General features: G+C 44.3%; 1 protein-coding gene across 6 annotated transcripts in view; it reads left to right on the top strand.

Annotated features, from left to right (window-relative positions):
- The first annotated feature begins 2,728 nt into the window (after positions 1-2,728).
- Positions 2,729-19,967, top strand: part of lnx1 (ligand of numb-protein X 1) — a 39,554-nt gene continuing 22,315 nt past the window's right edge. For 3 of the 6 annotated variants that reach the window (XM_061778780.1, XM_061778782.1, XM_061778778.1), the window contains exons 1-3: positions 2,729-2,936; positions 7,515-7,875; positions 8,000-8,434. In XM_061778780.1, the coding sequence (XP_061634764.1) occupies positions 7,589-7,875; positions 8,000-8,434 (722 nt within the window). In that variant the 5' untranslated portion in view covers positions 2,729-2,936; positions 7,515-7,588. Of the gene's footprint in view, positions 2,937-6,244; positions 6,345-7,514; positions 7,876-7,999; positions 8,435-14,026; positions 14,195-19,967 lie in introns of those variants that run through there. The other 3 variants (XM_061778779.1, XM_061778783.1, XM_061778784.1) reach the window with 3 other exon arrangements.

Raw genomic sequence — 19,967 nt, 5'->3', positions numbered from 1 at the left:
TGTTTCTGACACCCGAGAAATGAGCCGGATTCATCTTCATTTGCAGCCTGTCGTCACCTGACTCCCGGGGCCTTCCGGCCACTGTTTGATGCTTAAAAAGCGATCGCGGCTCACCGCTGGCCTGTCTCGCTACATCACACTTAGCGTCGGGCCTGTCCCACAGGTACTACTACCTTCCACTTCTCCTTGGTGACGGGGGACAAATTGCCAAACAAGTGGCGCTACCCACGCGTGCCAGTGTTCACAAACGCCTCGTGAAGCAATGTCAACTCTTCTCCCTGCGTCAGAAGGAGACACCAGACTGATGAATCCTTCAATAAAGTCATTAGTGCTACACAGGAGTGAAATCGACCGACCTAGTTTTAGCACCGTTATGCAAACGAGATGATAGAAGACGAGTAGGTTTCGTTAGTGGTTCAAAAATAATAATAATAATAATAATAATGTTTTGTCTTTCTATTTTTGGATGTAAAGGTGAGATGGCTGTGATAGCTACGTTAGCTATGCTAATAGCTGCGATGTGAAGGCACTTTGTCTTTTTTTTTTCTACTAATACTTCTCTTTTTCTCTTACTTCTTTTTCTAATCTTTTTCATCGCCCCCTTCGCAGTGATTGACTGTTTTTCTTGGTATCTGTTTATGAAACTTTTTATCGTTTGCTTTCCAGCCTCCTTGGACAAAAAGGAAGATTTTATCACAATGTGACCTTCCTGCTAAAATAAATGATTCAACTCAAATAAAATATTGCTGACTGAATTCAAACAAGTACACAGTGATAAGAGGAGCCCCGTACTATTGGAACTAAAAAAATAAATAAGAATCATAAAAATAAAACAATGAAATAAGTACGGTAGCGTTTGCGGCCTGCTTTGAAGAACAGCAAATGAATAACGTAATGCCACCCGAGCGTCTCCCATAATTAGCGTCATTGCGTAAATCAAGTAACAAAGAAAAGATGAGTAATGTAGCCGTGTTAGAGTCTCAAATGAGCCGTTCCGCCATTTCCAGATGTTAAGCATTCATCAATTTTGGCAACTTTGAGCTTTGGGTGCCTATTGTTTTGTCAATGCGTTTTTATGGAGAAATGGCTTACTAACATAATGTAGACACATTACTGCTCTGAAATAGCTTGTAAAAAAAAAAAAATCACATTTGCAAACAAATACAACCGGTTTGGGCTTTTTCACTAGGTCGTTAGCAGCAGACGTGAGCTGAAAGAATTTATACTTGCAAAAGATATCTGGGAAAGGCAACATCCGGAAACAAATGAAACAAATACATTCAAATGACACGTAAAGTAAGAAAGAGTTGTAGCTAGAACTTGATTTTTTTGCTTTGTGTTGAGAGCCAAAATGTAAGTTACAAGCAAGCTGCTCGAATGATTTAACACAGAAATGAATCAATTCAGGTACTGTTACGACGTCGCATGTCGGCAGTTGCCGGTGCACATTCGGGACAAACGCACAAATACAAAAGGAGAACACTTGAGCTGCTGTAAGCCACAACACATGCCCAAGTGCTCACACCCAGACGAACCGGCCAACCAGACTCTTGCTCCTGATGTCACTCACTCAGCCACGCCCCTTAAAGGCACATGTCCAACACATGAGCACTGCAGTTCGTGCAGTAATTACACTTTATAAAGCCAGTTTCTATCGTTACATTGAATTCTTTTTCTGTTTTTATACAAAACAGGGAGATAAGAAGAAAACTGATATGTTTCTTTTAATTTGATCTTTATGTTCTGGCAGGTTTTCATGTATTTTTCCATTTTTGTTTCAGGGCTTCATAAATAGTGCCTCAACACCACAGTTTGTAGCAGCGATGATTCAGTTGTGTTTGCGTCAACGGCTGACTCACATTGAAGCGCTTATCGTGTGTTTTGTGTTTCGAGGGTGCCACAAGCACAGACAGAAATCTTAAAGTAGCATTAGTTCGCAGCCTTACTAAAACAATTAGCGTGACGGAAATTTAAGAGGAAGAGACGCTAAACTCAATTCACAGTTTGGCAGATATAATTAGTAAATATTCCTCCAAAAATAAAGAAGACAAATAATTAAATAACAAGAATCATGATAATAAAGAAGACAAATATTACCCTTTTTACTTTTAAGACTTAAGAAAATATTTTTCCCTTGAAATATCTGGGGGGGGGGGGGGGGAGTTTCTGAATGAGACTTTTTTTCTTCAACCGTAAGGCATTTCTTCTCAAACTAGGACTTTTACTCAAACAATTATTTTATTCAAAAATACATTTTTATACTTAAGTGTAAAGCAGAAACTTTTTTTCCTCATGATTTCAACTTTTTTTTGAAATAAGAAAAAATACACTTACTTATAAGACTTAAAATACATTGATTTATCTAACTTTATTTCTTGTAAGATTTCTTGTCAATTAAAAACAAATGTTTGACTCATTCTCTCAAAAAATCTGACTTTTTCTCCCCCAAAAATGTCCTCATAATATTACTACTGCATACAAGTAAGACTCCTACTTTTATACTCGAAAAAACACAACCTTTTCGAATAAGATAATGGCTTTTTGTTTCCCAAGATTCCACGTTGCCTTGTGTCTTTTTGTGGTGCTGCTCATCTCAGTTGAATCTTTTTCTCATCAGCCCTGCTGGGTGATCAGGTTGGTCCGGTTCTTCTCTTGTTTATATTTTCTCTGGCTCCACCCCTGTCTGCGCTGCCACTTCCTGCTTCATGCTCACCTTTGCCTGTCATAGGTGAGCCGCCGCCGCCGCCGCCGCCGCCGCCGCCTGTGAAGTCCCTGCGGGTGAAAGAATTCCCCCAAAGAACAGCGGTGCCTGGATAAAGTTTCCCGAGCGACCCAAGCAGACGGGGACAAAGTCCTTTCTTCCGCCCCTTTCTTCCGCCGTTTAGTGTTACAACATTCTACCTGTTCAGGTGAACTGCAATTGCTCATGAAGTCATGTAAGTATACTTTTGTTTTCTATTTTATCCCCACCCTAAAAAAGAAAAGAAAAAAAAAACCATGTTTCTCTTTAAATACTGTACACGTTGATTTAAAGTTGCTCCAAATGGTGTCTGTGTTCTGGTTTGGTTGATATGTGTTTGGATTGTGTATCAGAGAATGTTTGGTACACAATGTTGAGATTTCAGTCATCTGTTTGGATGTTAAAGACACTTGAAGAGGGTGTCACATTTGCCTGCAGCTGTTCTCTTTGACTTATGCATCACCCTGCATAGCCCACGTCTACATTAACATTTTGTATTTATTTTTTTAACCTGGCTAGACGGCCTGCGTTTGCTTTGAAACCCGTGTAAAGTCACCTTTCGTATAACTTAAAAAGTCAGTGTCACTTAAATGACACCTAATTAGCCATCGAGGCACTGTGATATTATATTCTTTCTCAACATATGCCCTCAAACCTTCGGTTACGTCTGCTTCTCGGGGAAGCCCTTCTCCGGTTAGCTGACAAGTTGAAGTCAAAGCTATCCAGCAATAAGCCAAAATTCCGAGGGGTTCCACAAGCCGACGTGCCTTAAAATGCTAAGTTAAAAATTCCACAAAGATGGTCGCCACTTCTCACGTTGCTAATCTATCTAGCCAGCTAGCTATCTAACTCGTTATATCGCTATCTATCTACTGTAGCTATCTTCATAAATATCTCTATTTAGCTGTCTATCCTCTGTAGCTGGATATATATATGGCGCTATCTATGTCGCGATCCCATTAGCTAGCTACCTAGCTTTCTAACAAGCGAGTTGTCTTTTAACTGTGAGAATCTACAGTATACTAAAAGTGTGTGAATTTGAACTTGAAAGAGCTTGAAGTGGATTCGACCATAGTGAATGTTATTATTAAAAAAAAAAAAAAAGTAATCTGACTTCCTGGAATTTTCCATGATTCAGAGACATGCCTGAACAAAAAAGTGACTTGATTGTGTTTTGGCATGCCTGATGTTAATTTGTTGCTCCGAGTAAATGTTTAGTTTCATGTCCAAGCAGAGCTGCTCACTCATCCATCAAATACGCTGCCAGTTAGCACAAAAATGTCGTTTTGATGTAATCTGGCTGAGGGTAACCGATTTGTTATTTGTATTTTGAAAGAGTTTTCGCAGCCAACTTGGATGCTAGCTGCTTGCTCAGCCTTGTTAGCAACATTTTGCAGTGCTGTTGTCTGTAGTGAATGCCGTAGTTCCACTGTTTACGTCAATTTGCGTCCCTCTGGGAACCCTAAATACCAGCGACTTCTCTAGAAGGACTGACTAAAAGGTGCATTTTTCACTCACCTCAGCTAGCTTTTAGCTCACTAATATGATTAAAAGTAGGAACGTGTTTTCAAACTCGGTTGGTCTTAAAACCAGAGCGTAGAAAAAGTGGAAATTAGCTGACATGGAGAGCGACTTCTTATCATGATGAACTTGCCAGGTTGTTCCATATTATTTACTCTCAGAAAAACAAACAGGTGGTTGCCTTGAAACGTGATTTTTACAGTTTGGCAAAATATTTGACTGATTTTGGCCCTGGAAAAGGTGACAATAATTATCCCTATATACGAGTACGCACATACTGATTTTCAAAATGTGAGGGATCCCACTTATGAGTTTTTTGTTGTTGTTCGGTTTCTTTTTTTTTTTCTTTTGTCTTTTTTATGTTTTGTGTACTCCAGTCCAGATCACCAACAGCACACACAAAACGACATCAACTCAGTGTTGACCGCATGTATAAGGACGTGCGATCGTTAACATTGACAATTGTCGGCCCTGACCGTTTTAACTTTTAACACCGCTACACCTACACCACTGGATAATCGCTCAGGACATCCGACAATCTGGCCTTTTTTTTACTTCGATCGGAAGAGAGGAAAAATGCGTAAATCAGTCTCGGTTATTGGTACGTACCTAGCCCTGCTTTACGATTACTGTGTAGGAGAAATGCTACAAATGAGAAGTGAGTCTTTTCACATATCCACATTTTACGTTCTTTTTGGAGCATTACTGTCGGCATTTTACTTATTGAAAAAGAAAAACACACAACAAAAGAGGGCAAATCAACAGCAAAGCATGAACATGTTGGCTCTTAAACAAACTGAAACATGAGCCTGTCGTGCCGAGAGCCTTTTCCTCGTTTTGTTATTACAAATAACAAAGCGAGGAGTGATTACTTTGCAGTCTTGGAGTGTTTGTGTATTAGATTGCGGGGTGAGTTATCGATTAAACGTCGGGAGTTCAGGTGCAGGGTGCACAAGCGCCTTATCGGACCACGCCGATGTTGCCCCTGCGCGGGTGTGTGCGCTCTGTGGAGTGGAGGCATGTGTGTGCGCCACGTGCATCTCTCTTCACGCGTTTGTGTGCTCGGGAAAAGGCTCTTATTGTGTTGCCCTCATTCCAGATGCAGTGACTTTAGTTTCTTCCTGTCAGTGGAGTGCAGTGCAGTGCAGTGCAGTGTGGAGGACGTAGTTGAGACTGACTGAACCTACTTTGATGTACAACAGTTGTTCACTGACCAAACTATGATGTACAAAGTATTATTAGTAGTAATAGAAGAAGTAGTAGTAGTTGTATTAGTATTATTTATTTATTTTTTTGAATGGGTATTCTTCAATGGATGGTTACTTTATTTTATTGTAATGTATTATTTTATGAGTCATTTTTTTTTAACGGTGTTATTTTATTCTTCCATGTATTGTATTTATTTTATCTCGTCCATGTATTTTATGTCATTTTACATTTATTTCATTATATTTATGGCTCCACAAAGGTAATTTAATAATAGAAAAGAATTGTTGAGAAAAATGTGAACAAAAATAAGGTTTGCTCTCTTGAAGCTATTATATTCAAACCAAATTAAATATAATCTAATGAAAGAAACATGTTCAGTAATCATTTACCTAACTGTATTTAATATTTATGCGATTATTTAGTATTATAGTGCCAGTCCATTCCATAAAGTTGTTTTAAATCAATATTTTTGTATTTGAACATAATTGTTGCAATTTGATGTATAAAAAAATAAAATGTACTCTCGAATAACGTTGATTCTTATTATGGGGCCGATTCATTCCCCAGCGATGATTTAAGTACAAATATCTTGTACTGTTTACGTGGTCTTAAATCTTTTCGGGTTGAATCTGGATTATATCCCGTTTGCACATTTGGCAGCCGTTTCATTCAAAGAGGGAAAATCCCATTTAGCGTTTCATGTCTCATCAGCTCAGGCTGGAATTTGACAGTTTATCGTAGGATCTCATTGAGTTTCCTCCCTTTGGCCTGCAGAGCGTCGGATGTGTACCGCGGACGGTGCGACGCTGCAGCCGAGACCAAATAACGGGGTCCTGAAAGCAAGCGGCATCCCATCCAAATGCCCGTTGCCAAGGTGACGTTTGTCTGACTGAGCCCATCTGTTCGCGGCCTGCTTTCCACGTGACGCGAACCCGCGGAGCAACAGAACAGACAGAACTGGCATGTCGGCTGCAAACATGTTGCTCAGCGGATTATCGGTGCAGGGAGCAGCACAGTGACACCTCACAGAGAGAAAGTTCTGGGGTTTGAATCCGTTTTTCTTCCGTGTGAGCACTAGGATTCGGACGATAGCGTTTCCACTTGACCAAATGAAACGCACAATCTGAGCAACGATGATTAACACTTGAGTTGAAGTCAATTGAAGCGCACCGGAGTTCGGTTGCAAGGTGACCAAGACAAACTTCTTGCCTTGTTCGGCGCATACTAGGATTTTGTGACCAAACAAACCTCGGTCCAGTCTGGCCCATGTCTTTGGTCCGTGTTGTGTTTCCTCTTAAGACGATGTGAACTGAACCACATCAAAATTTGCTTGAAACCGGACGGAGAAGCACTTCTTCAAGTGGTCTCGGTCCGCCTCGGGGTTCGGATAATTTCACACTTGACCGAACCGACCGAACTATCGGAGCGGCACTGGTCAATGTCTTTGAGCCGTTTCACTTGAGCCAAAGTGAACCGAAGAGCACCGTAGTTCGCTTGCAAGGAGACCGAGATGCACCTCTTCGAATGGTCTCGGCCCGTTTGTTCGGTGAAGGTTTAAGATGACATAATTCACACTTGACCGACCCAACCGCACTATCAGAGCGACACTGCTCCGTGCTTTCGACCCTTGTAGGGATCACACTTGAGCTGAAGTTGAAGGAACCGCACCGGCGTTTTCTTGCAAGCGGAATGAGATCACATGAAGGGGTGGTCTCGTTGTGGATCTCTTGTTTGGTGCGTACCAGGGTTCAGAGGATTGTTTGCACTTGACCAAACTAATTGCACTGACACTGGTCCATGTCTGTGGTCTATGTAGCGATTACACCTGAGCTTCCTTTCTGGGTTGGCTTCTTCTTTCTGCACCAGAGTTCAACCAACCATACTATCTGATCAACAATAGTCCATGCCTTTGGTTCTCACTTGAGCTGAAGTGACCCGCACAGGAGCATTTTATTTTTGTCTTTTTATTAACTTTATGATATCGATGATGTATCTATGTACAGTATTTCTTGACTGATGTTTCATACCTTCTTCTTTTCTCTAGAAAAGTCACCCTCCGATGTCTCCCGCTTGTGTCCACCTGACCGGTTCTAACCAGACCTGCAGGCTCAGCTCACAATGGCGGAGGCCTCCCCGCCGGCCCTGAACGACCCCGTCTGCCACATCTGCCTGCAGCCGTTTGTCCAACCGCGGGACACGCCCTGCGGACACACCTACTGCGGTGCGTGTCTCGCCAGCTCCCTGCTTGAGAGCAACCTTTGCCCGGTTTGCCACGAGCCCCTCGTGATGCAGAACTGTGAGAAACCCAGGCTGCTGGTGCAACAAATGTTGGACAAGATGACTGTTGCATGCCCTGCCACCGAAGTCCAGACCCCTGGTGACCTGGAGGACCCGATGAACAACAGGTAGGAAAGTGCAAACACCAGCGGTTGTGAGTGTGATTACCATCGCAACTGCTGCCAAACACCAAAGATGGGAAGTCAGTGAGCCGGTTTGTATTCTTTAAAAAATTGTCCAAAACATTATCAGCCGGCAGCCTGAATCAGCTCTGGCGATGGAGGATGCCCCGCTACCCCCCATTACCTCACCTGGTTCCGGGCGTCAGTCACCGCGACCGGACCTGTGCGTCTCGTGCGGCTACAGCCACCAGCTGGAGGAGAACCACGAGTACCTTTACAAAGACGAGGTGGACAACGACCTGATGTGCCACATCTGCCTGCAGCCGCTCATCCGGCCGCTGGACACGCCCTGCGGGCACACCTACTGTCAGGAGTGCCTCACCAGCTTCCTGCTGGAGAGCGACTTCTGCCCGGTGTGCCGCACGCCCCTCATGCTGCAGAGCTGCAGGAAGCCAAGCCTGCTGGTACACAAGCTGCTAGACAAGCTGACTGTGGTTTGCCCCTTTAAGGACCACTGCACTCAAGTCCTGGCCCGCGGTGATATGGCGGACCACATCAAGTGCAGGTGAGGAAAGGAGGGTGATGCGGTAGTTTGCGGCAACTGGTTAGGGCAATAAATACATAAAATAAAACAATAAACATTTCGACAAAGTATATGTCCAAAATGAATACAAAAGAAACGTATGTCCAATAACATGTTTTTAGAAATTAGGAATCAAAAATAACAATTTAAAAAAAAAAAAAAGAGAAAAATAACAATGAAGATGTAAATTGAAGTAAAGACACAAATAAAAGTACACAAATATGAACATAAAATTGAAAAAGAGAAAATACTACAATAAAAGATAATACACACATAATAGTGAGAACACGACTAAGATTCCACAAATAAAATTAAGATGGCACAAATACAAAAAATAACAAATACAAAAACAAATAAAAGAAAATATTTCAATAAAAATAGAAATCTAAAAAACGATCAACAAGAGAAAATTACATTCCAATTCAAACAAATAAATATTCCATAAACATAGCAGAAATGTAGCATTTTCCACACAAAAAAAAACAGAACCATAAATCTTAACTTTGTAGAATTCATGTAATTAGCCTCTCAAAAATCTGTACGTTTAATGTGTTTTGAATTTTCAGCATGAAATCCTATTGAAACCTTACGAGACGAACCACACACCCATAAAAAGAAATGTTTTTGAAAAATACATCTTGGAAAAAAAACATTAAAAGACGGTGCCTAGCTTCTTATTGTAAGATGTTTCACAAGGGGTACTGTACTGCGTTTTCAGCACATTTCTTTCTATTTACTCTGTGTTTAACAGACTAACCACTTTCTTCTAAATTGTTCAACTCCGGCTCCTGTGCCCAAAAGGGAAAGCTTTCATCCAAACTAACACGGCCCCCGTGTTTATCCAACATTAAGAGCACTGTGTTTTGGTTTCCTTTTGGTCGGGCCGTGTTTCCATTAACGCTCATTAGCACTCGGCTAGCCTGAAGGCCTCTGGGATGATTAGTGCATCTCAGCAAGTTTATCGCACACGAGCAGCATATCCTCAGTCTCGTTCACTGTTTATGTAGGGAGGATTGTAGGGCGGGGGGGGGATTATTTTTATTTTGTGTTTTGGTTGGGGCTTGTTGTTCTTCATTTTCGGGTTGAGTAGTGGCTCATATGCATGAAACAGGACCGCCCCCTCAAAACTTGCCAATTGAAGCACTAGATTTAGATTTAGAAAAAGGGTGAAACGTGTGCTGTAATTCTTGAGCAATGGGTTTTTGTAACGAAAGCGTGAAATTTTATTTCGACACTTTGGAACCTGCTTTAAGTAAAAAAAAAACAATGTCTCCTTTAAAACAATAACGTGTAAAAAAAAAAAAAGACATTGTAAAATGCTAAAAAGATCCACCTTTGACAACAAGCGACAGAGGCTAGCTAGTGGTTAGCACTAGCAGCTTACGTTAGCAGTGTTAATTCACTTCTCGGCACATTGTCATTCTAACACCCCTTGTTAAAAAGACAAATAAAGCACTAGCTGAACTAAACCCTAATAGGCTAAGCTGGAGTCTTGCAAGACTTTGTGACGTTTCACCTCCGATACCGGCATCAATCGTAAGGCTTACTTGCAACACTTGAAGCATACTTTACTGGAATATATTGTGGAGTTTTCAGATCTAGTTTATATCTAATTTACACTGCATCGCTATCGGGTCATTACAAAGTGTTGCAGTTGACTGGTGGCCGACTCGCTATCAGTTAGCACTAGCAGCTAACAGCGTGCGTATCTTCTCTTGTTACATTGCTGTTCTCTTGCCCTGGTTGAGGATGCAAAAAAGCTGACTTAAAAGCAAATGAGCCCTCAGATGTTCGATTGGCTGAAGTTTTGTGAGCTCAAACAAAGTCTCGTGGGATTTGCTTACAATAAAAGCAAGTCTTTATTCAACTTTTCATGTTTGTCCCAAAAGGTCTGTTCCGAGCTCGGCGACGTAACTCGCTTTAAACGTCAGTCAAAACACGCCGTAGTCTATCGTTAGCCTACGCTAACGCGCGTGTTTATTTCCTGTACCTTTTTTTTTTTTAATAAATAAAATCATATGTAAGCCATTTATTTGTAAGGGTAATGTTGTAAGATGAGTTTGAGTTGATATTAAACTGTTTTGGGGTGATCATTTGTGTTTGTTGATAAAGAACATCCATCCATAGTGTGGTATCTCATTTTCACTTCACTGTAACAAGGAAACTTAGTAATTGCTGTCACAGTACGCCTTGAAAGTACAGCGCGTCCGTGATGCTTTGCACCTTTGCACCTCGCGTTGCTTCTCGGGGAGGGGGGGGTGACGGCGCATTCTCACAGTGACTCGGAATAGGAAGCAATTATAAACCATTCCCCCACCTTCCATTTCACAGCGGGAGGGGCTGACAGCACCGTCAGGCCGATATCTGGCAACGGGTCAAGTGTTGTCATGGCCGAGACCGCCGAGCCGCGCCATCTGGTCGTATAGCTGCTTTCACCGCTTGTTGAATTCCGCTTGATATTGGAGCGTTGATGAATCGTTATTCGAAGCAAAATCAAATGCAAAATGCATACAATTTGAATCCAAAGTGTTCGTTCTCCCCGCAGCTTTGTTGATGACTGATCATGTCGGAACTCGCGTGGAATTCAGTCTCGTGTAGCTGCGAGTGACAGCAGAAACCTGTTGTCACTCGCAGCTCCGACGCACACTGCAGTAGGACACGTTATTAGGGACACTTGCCGTTTATATCCAAAGCAATGGCTTGATCCAAGTAAGCCTATGTGGGGGCTTGCCAACTCATCGGTTTTTGGTCAGCATGTGTATCCTGATGAAAATCTATGATTTTAAGGGGACGCAAACTAATATTCACTCAGTACCGCTCTCTGGGAAGTAAGAAAAGTGTTTTGCCTCCGACACCGGTTTTAATGATAAACACAAAATTTGGTGGACATTTCTATCATGAGAGGATGCACAAAAAGGTCTCAAAGAACCCATGCCTGAAATTGAACAGGAAGTCAGGCACTTTGGTTTGTTTGAAGTTCGTGAATTGGCCCGAACGAGCCCCAATCGGAAGCAGGTGTCCTCAACGGATGGCCGATCCTCAATTGGTAAGATTTTTGCCTAGACCATCTAATGTGGGCGGAGCCTGGCATTAGAGAGTGATGATCATTTCTGAGATTGACTATGGAAAAGGCGGAACTAATAACTCACCTCAGCAAGTTGTCACCAATATTTTGAGTACAATGCCAAATTGTATGTTCCCTAACTGTGATTACGCAACTCTTGCATTGCGTATGTAGCTTCCATTCAAATATGGTTTTAGTCAAAGTGACCCTAATATAGTGACACGCTAGGATGATTATTACACTGAAGTGAATTAGATGAGGAATCGGGCTGCCGTGGGTGAGAAATGAACAAGGACAATTGAGAAGCGAGCGCCCCACCGTGTCGCGTTTCGCAGCGTCCATGTAGAAGCCTCCTCCGGGGGCCACGCCGCTTCACACTGCGTTCCGTCGCAATTTCCATTTCCACGCGTACCCTGCGGACTGTTCAAATGTAACGTACGCCACAGAGACACAACCAAAGCACGTCCGTGCGGGCGAGTCCATCTACGCCCTGTTGAAAGCGACACGAGATGGAGAATGTGTGAGGTCACAAATAAATGAAATATGTGCCCGTGTTTGCTGACAAAAGCAATAGTTTTACGTTTGCAATTCCAAACCAAATAGTTTCATGCCACAAACGACTGTTATTGGAGACGTTTAGCACCCGAAAAGTAACTTGTTCGTTGCCCAGCCATCACTGTACGTAGTATGTTATCATTGCCAATGAGAGCAGCATAATTCATAGTTGGGTGGCTTTAATTTAGCGAGCCAGTTTTATACAGTGTGCATCAATTACACCGGTACGGTCGAGCATCTGCGTTATTCACCATTCATTTTCCAAAGTTGTCAGCAGTCGGTTCCTGAAGATAAAAGTGACAACGCCGCGAGCCGCATTGGTTGCCGCGAGGGGACAAAAGGCAAAACTCTCTTATTTTCTGGAAACGGGAATAAAAAAAAACAACTGCAAAGACTTCAAATTGAACTCTCCAATTAATGAAAGACAGCTCGCGGTGAGTCCTTAGGACATAGACACAGAGATTCAACAAGGAGTACATTTTTGACTGATATACTTTAGCGGAATTATCAGGAATATAGGAAAAGAGTAGCCATCTTAAATCCGCACAAATAGCCTAATACACACTAGGGGTTGAACCGATGAAGTCGACTCCATTTTGACGTTGAATGCTTGAAGTCAACTCATCGCTAATCACGTGCTCACCAATTCTGCTCATTTCCACTCGCCAGTCTTAGACAGACATACTGACGGACAAACATACCGTACTGGAGGCTCAGCTCGTCTCTCGGCCTCTCAGTACGGCAGTAATAGTTGGTATTATTTCCAGATGCTAAAGGATATATGGCTGTGAGTATTGTTATATGTCCTGTCCACATGTTTAGCAGCACTGTCTGTGTTCAGATATCTGTTTCTGAAAGGGTAACACCACCACCACCACACCGCGAAATGGTAACACATGTGCCTATGGCGTTTCCCATTGCGTGTTAGCATTCAGGTAGCCGAGGCTAAGTCGTAAATCCGCAATGTGTCTTTGTTGTATGTTTGCTTTGACAGTAATCTTCAGCTGGAAGCTTCTTTTTTGAAGAATATTTGACAGCGAGCTCGGTCACGGAGCATATTCAACTCTTAAGTCAAGGGATCAAGGGATCAAGGTAGCAAGGTAGCAAGGTAGCACCATCCCCGTTTTTCACTATTGTGTTTTGCTCCCGTAGTCTCTTCCGCACATCCATCCAGTATATTCAGTCGGCAGGTTCATTCCAGCCATCACACCAATCTGCTGCACAGCGAGCGGCCCATCGATGAAGAGGAAGGAGGGGCGGGCGGGGGGGTGATTTCCTCGTCCTCCTGCTCTCGCGCCTTCCCTTCGGAGGCCAATGCAGAGGTTGTACACGTGTGTGCGTCTGACTCTGTGTGTGTGTAAGTGAAGAGCCAATAGCAGTAGCATAGCATGTAGCCCGCCCCCCCCCCCCCGCCTGCCTCAATTTGGTCCGCTCCATCTCACCACCATCACCCTCCCTCCTCCTCATTGGTTTCTGCTGCAGTATAAGTCACAGCCTGCGCTCTTGTCACTAACACACACACACAGGGACGGAGACAAACGCATACACGCATACGAGCGTAAATCCTCTTACAACCGGCCGCTGCCCCGTGCAGATTAAAGGGGGAGCTGCACGTCTCCGATTGTAGTCCAAATGTGCCACCTTGCTTCTTTTTCTTCTTCTCGCACTTTGTCCTCTTTCTCCCGTACCACAGTGGGACCTTCTTCTTCTCCTCCTCCTCCTTCTCCTTCATCTTCTTCATCTTCTTCTTCAGACATCCTCTGGCCCGCCTGAGGCAGAGGACCAACCTGCCCGGTTCTGCGGGACTGCAAGGATTCACTCTGGCCAGATAAGGGGGGTGGCGGCAGGGGTTAGTGGACGGTGGGGGGGGGGGGTCTGGTGTAAAGTAGTGGAGGTGGAAGCGGAAGACGAGGAAGGGGGGCAGGAGGGCGGCTGCGCGGGGCGGTGGGGAGTAGTTGGAGAAGACGAAGAGGGAGCCGGAAGAGCGCGGCGAGGAGCCAGCGGAGCAGGGGAGGCGAGGAGCAAGCGACCATGAAGGCTCTGCTGCTCCTGGTTCTGCCCTGGCTCAGCCCGGCCAACTACACTGACAATTTGGGCAACCTGCACATCCTTTATTCCGAGCTGTGAGTACAAACGCGCCCCTCGTGCCGTCAAACCATAACATCAACAACCCACCACCACCCCCTCCCACCTGCCCATCCTTCCCATTCCATCGCTCCACCTGTCCATAATTGTGTGAAAGCACTATTTCCACCGCCTCAAGCATCCTCCCATCCATATGGTTTGCTGACTAGAAGCTGGGCGCATACATACCGTAGATGCGCTTGAGCCCGCAGGTGGTGCGTTGTGCACTCCACGACTGTTTGGATGCTGCAGCTTTTGGCAGCGACAACCACTAAAAGTGCCACCGAGCCACCCTCGATGATGCGCTTTTTTTAACACACAGCGCGCTGATTGAATTTCGCCCACCAAATTCACTTTGTTGTATCATAGTTGTATCAACACATCTTATAAACAAACAAGGTAGCACGGCGGACTGACAGTTCTGAGGTTCGGGGTTTGCATCTTGGCTCTGTTCTCCCCACGCTTGCGTGACTTTTCTCCCGGTCGTTCGGCTTCCTTCCGCATCCCCAAAAATGTTTGCTTCATTTGAGATTCAACATTTTCCAGAGGTGTAAATGTGAGCACGAACACTCGTTTGTTTATATGTGTACCGCGATTGACGGGTCACCAGTTAAGGGTGTACTCTGCCTCTCGTCCTATCGTCCTATCGTCAGCTGGGATAGTCTCCAGCCCACCCGTGAGGATATACAAAATGGATGAATGATCGGTTCAATATGATGTATTTGTACGCAAACATACATCAAAGACAGTTGTACTGTGATCAGTTGCCAATAAACGACTCCATTGTTTTGGCAAATGTAAGCAAATGCCCTCACTTATTGAAGCTGTTGTCGACGTATTGAAGAATTGATGAATGGCTTCAGAAGAAGGCAGCACGGTACGGCAGTGGTTAGCCTGTCCGCTTCACACTCGGTAGATCTGTGTTTGAATCTCCACCGGAGCGTCTCTGTGTAGAGTTTGCACGTTTTCTCCTGGGACTTCCTCCCGCATTCCCAAAACATCCATGTTAGGTTCATCGAAGACTGAAAACGATCCGTAGGTGCGAACGTTTGTGTGCCCTGCGACCGGCCGATGACCGTAAGCCGCCTCTGGATGGACGGCTTCGGAAGAAGTCTACTTCCCCAGTCAGAGTATCGTCAGATGAGATTAGACAGGAGGCTATAAGGTCACTTCCTGTGCTTTTTACCCTCCATCTGCCCGCACATACGCCCGCTTGGCTTCTAATGGCGCCCGCTTACTGTTATGTGGGTCAGTTGGAGCGAGGAGAGCTTCGGGGCAAATAGTCTTCGTCGGCGGGGGAAGCGTCTGCCTCTCATGACAGCCGCGATTGGTCGATTGGGATGTGACGGACAAATGCGGACCCCGTGTTTCGTGGTTTTCCCGCCGGTTGGGAGAGTGGCCGCGCTCCATTTTTCCTCAGGACGAGGTTCGCTCTGTTTGCCTGCTCGTCTTTCGGCTTTCATCCCCCGGGGTGTGTGTCTCGTGCAGGGTTTTTACGGAACGCAGTGTGCAATTTTATGGACATAAAGGAAGTGGAATTTCTGAAATGGAGAAATCATTGTCTTCATTCAAAGAGCAAAGCAACAAATAAAAGGACAGCTGCAGTCCGATACCGCAGGGTTAACAATAACGATAAAAACTCTACGTATTGAAATGATGTGTGGCGCATGAAGCTTATGTGAGTCAAGCTACGTGTACCTTAACAATCACATGCTCGCGTAGTCAATACAAATACTTTCAACGTTACGTGTGGCATAACGACTGCTTGACCGTGTAGTCAAAACCGTCATTCGCAAAGCTACGTTTGGCATAACAATCGCACGCGTGCGTGGCCAAAACAATCACACTCAAAGGGAGGTGTGACATATCTAGCACATGGCTGCGTAATCAAAAAAAAAACAAAAATCACACTCAAAGCTACATCTGGAATAAAAATCACGCGCTCCTCTATGTGCCATAACAATCACACATCCGTGCAGTAAAACGATCACACTTAAAGCTAGCTGCGGCATAACAGTCACACAGCTGCTTACTCAAAATAGTCTTGCTCAAAACTGCATGTGGTATAACAATCACACGCGCGCGCGTACTCTACTCGAAACAATCACTCTCAAAGCTAGGTATGGCATAGCAATCGCAATATATATTTATATCACTCCCAAAGATACGTGCGACATAAGAGTCACACATTTGCCAAAACAAGCGCACTTAAAGATAGGCGTGGCGTAACAGTCGCATGTCTGTGTAGTAAGGAAAATCCACTCTCAAAACGACACGTTCGATAAACACAGTCCGCTCGCGTTGGCGCCAAGTCGGGCAGTCACCCATCAGATAGATGGAGCTGCTCGGGAAAAAAAGCTGCGCTGTTCGTGATCCCCGTCACCGCCACCTCCGACGCAATAGTCTTGCTACGGCACAAAAAAACAATCCAAGTGGGTTTTCTCCGCGAGGGCTCAACTTCTTAAACGCTACCATTAGCGACCCTTCAGCCCGCATCTGCAGGGTGTTTGATCACTCTTCGGCATGAACGCGCCCTAACGGGATTAGCGACCCGGAAGGCACGCGCTAGCTGGATCTTTACTGTACGAGTCGCTGGTTTTACAGCAGAGGTTCTCGTGACTCAATCTCTTAACTCATCCGACTTTTTGTCCAGGCCCCTGTCTCACTCTATCTCGACATATGGAGGGCTAAGGTGTTATGAAATCGAATGTCAAAAAAGAAAAAGAATATTGGCGCATACCTGAGAAAGGGAATCTGATGGGGTTTGTCACAATCCCAAATCCTTATCCTGTCAATGTTGGTCCACATGAAACAAAAACCATATCTCCTTAAAAGTTAGGAGAAATACTCATCAGAAGTGTCACGTAAAATGCCAAATGTTGTGCGATCCTCCACGGAATCAGAAGTTTCACAAATGGACAACTCGGTCGATTTGAGGTTAGCACATTTAAATCTGGGTTCGAATCTCAGTTCTAACATGTCTGTGTGGCGTTGACATGCTTGTGTCATGTCCGGCTTACTCGCACGTCCCCAAAAACATGCAAAAAGGGTCCATACGTGGGAATGGTTCTTGGTGTCTCTATGCCCTGTGATTGGCTGCTGACCAGTCCAGGGTCTACCCCAAAATCATCTGGGATAGGTTCCAACTCAACAGAAATAAAGTGGAGAAATCTAGGAATCTCGCAGTAGACGCTCGTTAGAAGACATTCGACGGACGCGCGTGCACAGCGAGAGCATCTGAATCACTTCGCCGCATTCATTTATTCATGCGGCGAAGTGAGGGTAAAGTTGGCCTTGCCCCCCCCCCTCGTTCCAGACCATTCAGGAGAATGTAAAACTCTTGGATGTGCTTCGGGAAGGACGCCGTTAGACGGCCGTTGTATTGAGTAGGTTTCATTTTCAGTTCCCTCTCAACATAACAACTGGCCTTGGAACATTTGATTGCACATTTTTACCGTATGCTTACTGTAATGCTCTCGCGTGTGTGAAAGTATCCTGGATTTTGACCAATTGCAGATTGGTCTGGAACGTATCCCCTGCGACGAACGTACGTACGTACGTACGTACGTTCGTATGTTCGTATGTATTTCCTCCGCGCAGCAGCACCCTTTAATACCTGCTCCCGAATCATTGAAGTGCTTTTGGTCGCCCAGATGGCTTAACAAAGCTCAATCTGTTGACGTCCGCTTCCGAACGTTGGCTCTTTGCGGCCGGTCGCAGGGTTTTTCCTTGGCTTCTTTTTGGCTCGTCGGCGGCAGGGTGTAAGTGACAGCGGCGAGATAATCCCTCACGCGAGCGCTCCGAGGTCAGGGTTGGCCCGGGCTGGCCGCCTGTCAGCACGTGGGAGGGCGGTAAACCGGGAGGCACATGGCGTGGAGACGGAGGACAAAGCTTTGTCAATGACGGACGGCTCTTTATGTGTCGAGAGGATTACAACGGTTCAAGTCGGTGAAATTAGCCAAAGTTTAGGTGGAGCTATTGGACAAGGGCTACAGCTGATGAAGCAGAACACTTTCACTCCTCCATAGAATTGGTGACCAATGAGTGTTCATGCTTGACATTTTCTCTCTTTTTTTTGTTTTTGTTTTTTTACTTTTGTGACGATTTCTCATCTTGTACTTTTACTTCCGTGACAGTGGACAGTTAAGACGTCGTTTTTTAGTTTGACTGTAGTTCCGCGATGATGGTCAATTCCTCCATTTTCTCTCATTTGGACTTTGACTCCCCGTGATCGGCTGCCGACCAGTTCACCCGAAGTCAGCTGTGATAGGCTAATAAGGAGAAGCGCTAGAAAATGGATGAATGGATAGTTTTATTTGTGTGATTATGGTCAGTTACTATTCATCAAATGTTTCTTTTTCTCATTTCGTAGTTTTACTTTTGCGATGGTGTTCAGTTGAGGCATTTAAAAACAAAGGTTTTACATCTGTAATGTTTTCTCGTTTTACTTCCGCGATGATGGACGTTAAGACGTTGACGTCTTTTGTTTTACTTCTGCGATTTGGGTCACCTACAGCGTGTCACCTACTTTTTCTTCTCAGTTGAAACATTTGTCATTTTTTGATTTGACTTTTGCGATGGTGGATACGTACATTTCTTTCTCCTCTTTCGCCATTAAAACATCTCATTTTCGTGTTTTACTTCTGTTATAATGGACAGTTGCGATGTTTTCTGGCTTTCTCTTTTATTACTATTATGATAGCGAGCGATGACATTTTGTTTCACTTCTCCGACGATGGGCAGCTTTGACATTTTCTCGTTTTCCCATTTTGCTTCTGCGGCGGTGGACAGTTGAAATGTTTTTCTCATTTTACTATCATATTTATGTTGATAGTCATCATCTCAGAAATACAAAACTGGGGGGCGGAAGGAGAATGTCGCCCTTTTTCCAGTGTTTATTTCCATGATTTAGGAAAAGTTATAGGATTAGGGCCTCTATCATATTCAGAGAGAAGCCAGTGTAGCGGTTCACATAGCTGAATGGGCTGGATTCCCGCCAGATGCTCTCTCGAGACGGAGTAGCGACCAGTCCCTTGAACGGGATTAGCGGGAACTTCCAGTACTTCCTGCGCACTTTCTGTCAGGAGACACCTTCACACTCGAAAAGTTCCCTTCCAGCGCAATCGCGAGACCAGCTGCGCTCGTGATGAGACGTATCGATTGGGCGGGAAAGCCACGAGTCACTTTAGTGAGCGTGCCAAACCTGCCGAGCGCGCGCTGCCAACGAAAAGAAAACCGCAATCATCGTCAACCGAGGTATGCGTTCACTTTTTCGTTTGACGTTAAAGGAGCGGGAGGTCACACACACCCTGCGGAATCCCTGCGTCATTTGTTATTTCCATTTTCGGAGATCAAAAAGATGAAAAGTCTTTCGTATTTGAAGTTTAAGATCAACTCCAAAATTGAGCTAAGTAGCGCTCGTTACCAAACTCACGGGTCACAGAAACACGCTCGATGAAATACTCTATTAAGATCAATCTCAGTCCTGTGGCCCGTCTTTCAATTTCATATTTAAAATGTTTGGGAATTATTCTTTTGAATAACGCTTCTGTTCTATTGCAAGTGCATTTGACCTGTTTTTAAGTTCAAATGCTGCCAAAAAGAATCATTTAAAAAAAAGTTTTCTGTTGGCTTCATTTTTCTTCTGTTCTTTTTAGTACATATTTTTCTTTTCGGATGTGCAAATTCAGTTTGGAGTTTCATTTCCAATGTTTCCCGTTAACTGTCTTTAAGGTTTAACAAAGCGAGATTTAGAATTGTTTTGTTTTCCCA

The sequence above is a fragment of the Phyllopteryx taeniolatus genome, chromosome 7 (genome assembly GCF_024500385.1).
Source record: "Phyllopteryx taeniolatus isolate TA_2022b chromosome 7, UOR_Ptae_1.2, whole genome shotgun sequence".
Lineage (NCBI taxonomy): Eukaryota > Metazoa > Chordata > Actinopteri > Syngnathiformes > Syngnathidae > Phyllopteryx > Phyllopteryx taeniolatus.
The sequence above is the reverse complement of the archived record's forward strand: the minus strand, read 5'-3'. Positions and strand labels throughout refer to the sequence as shown.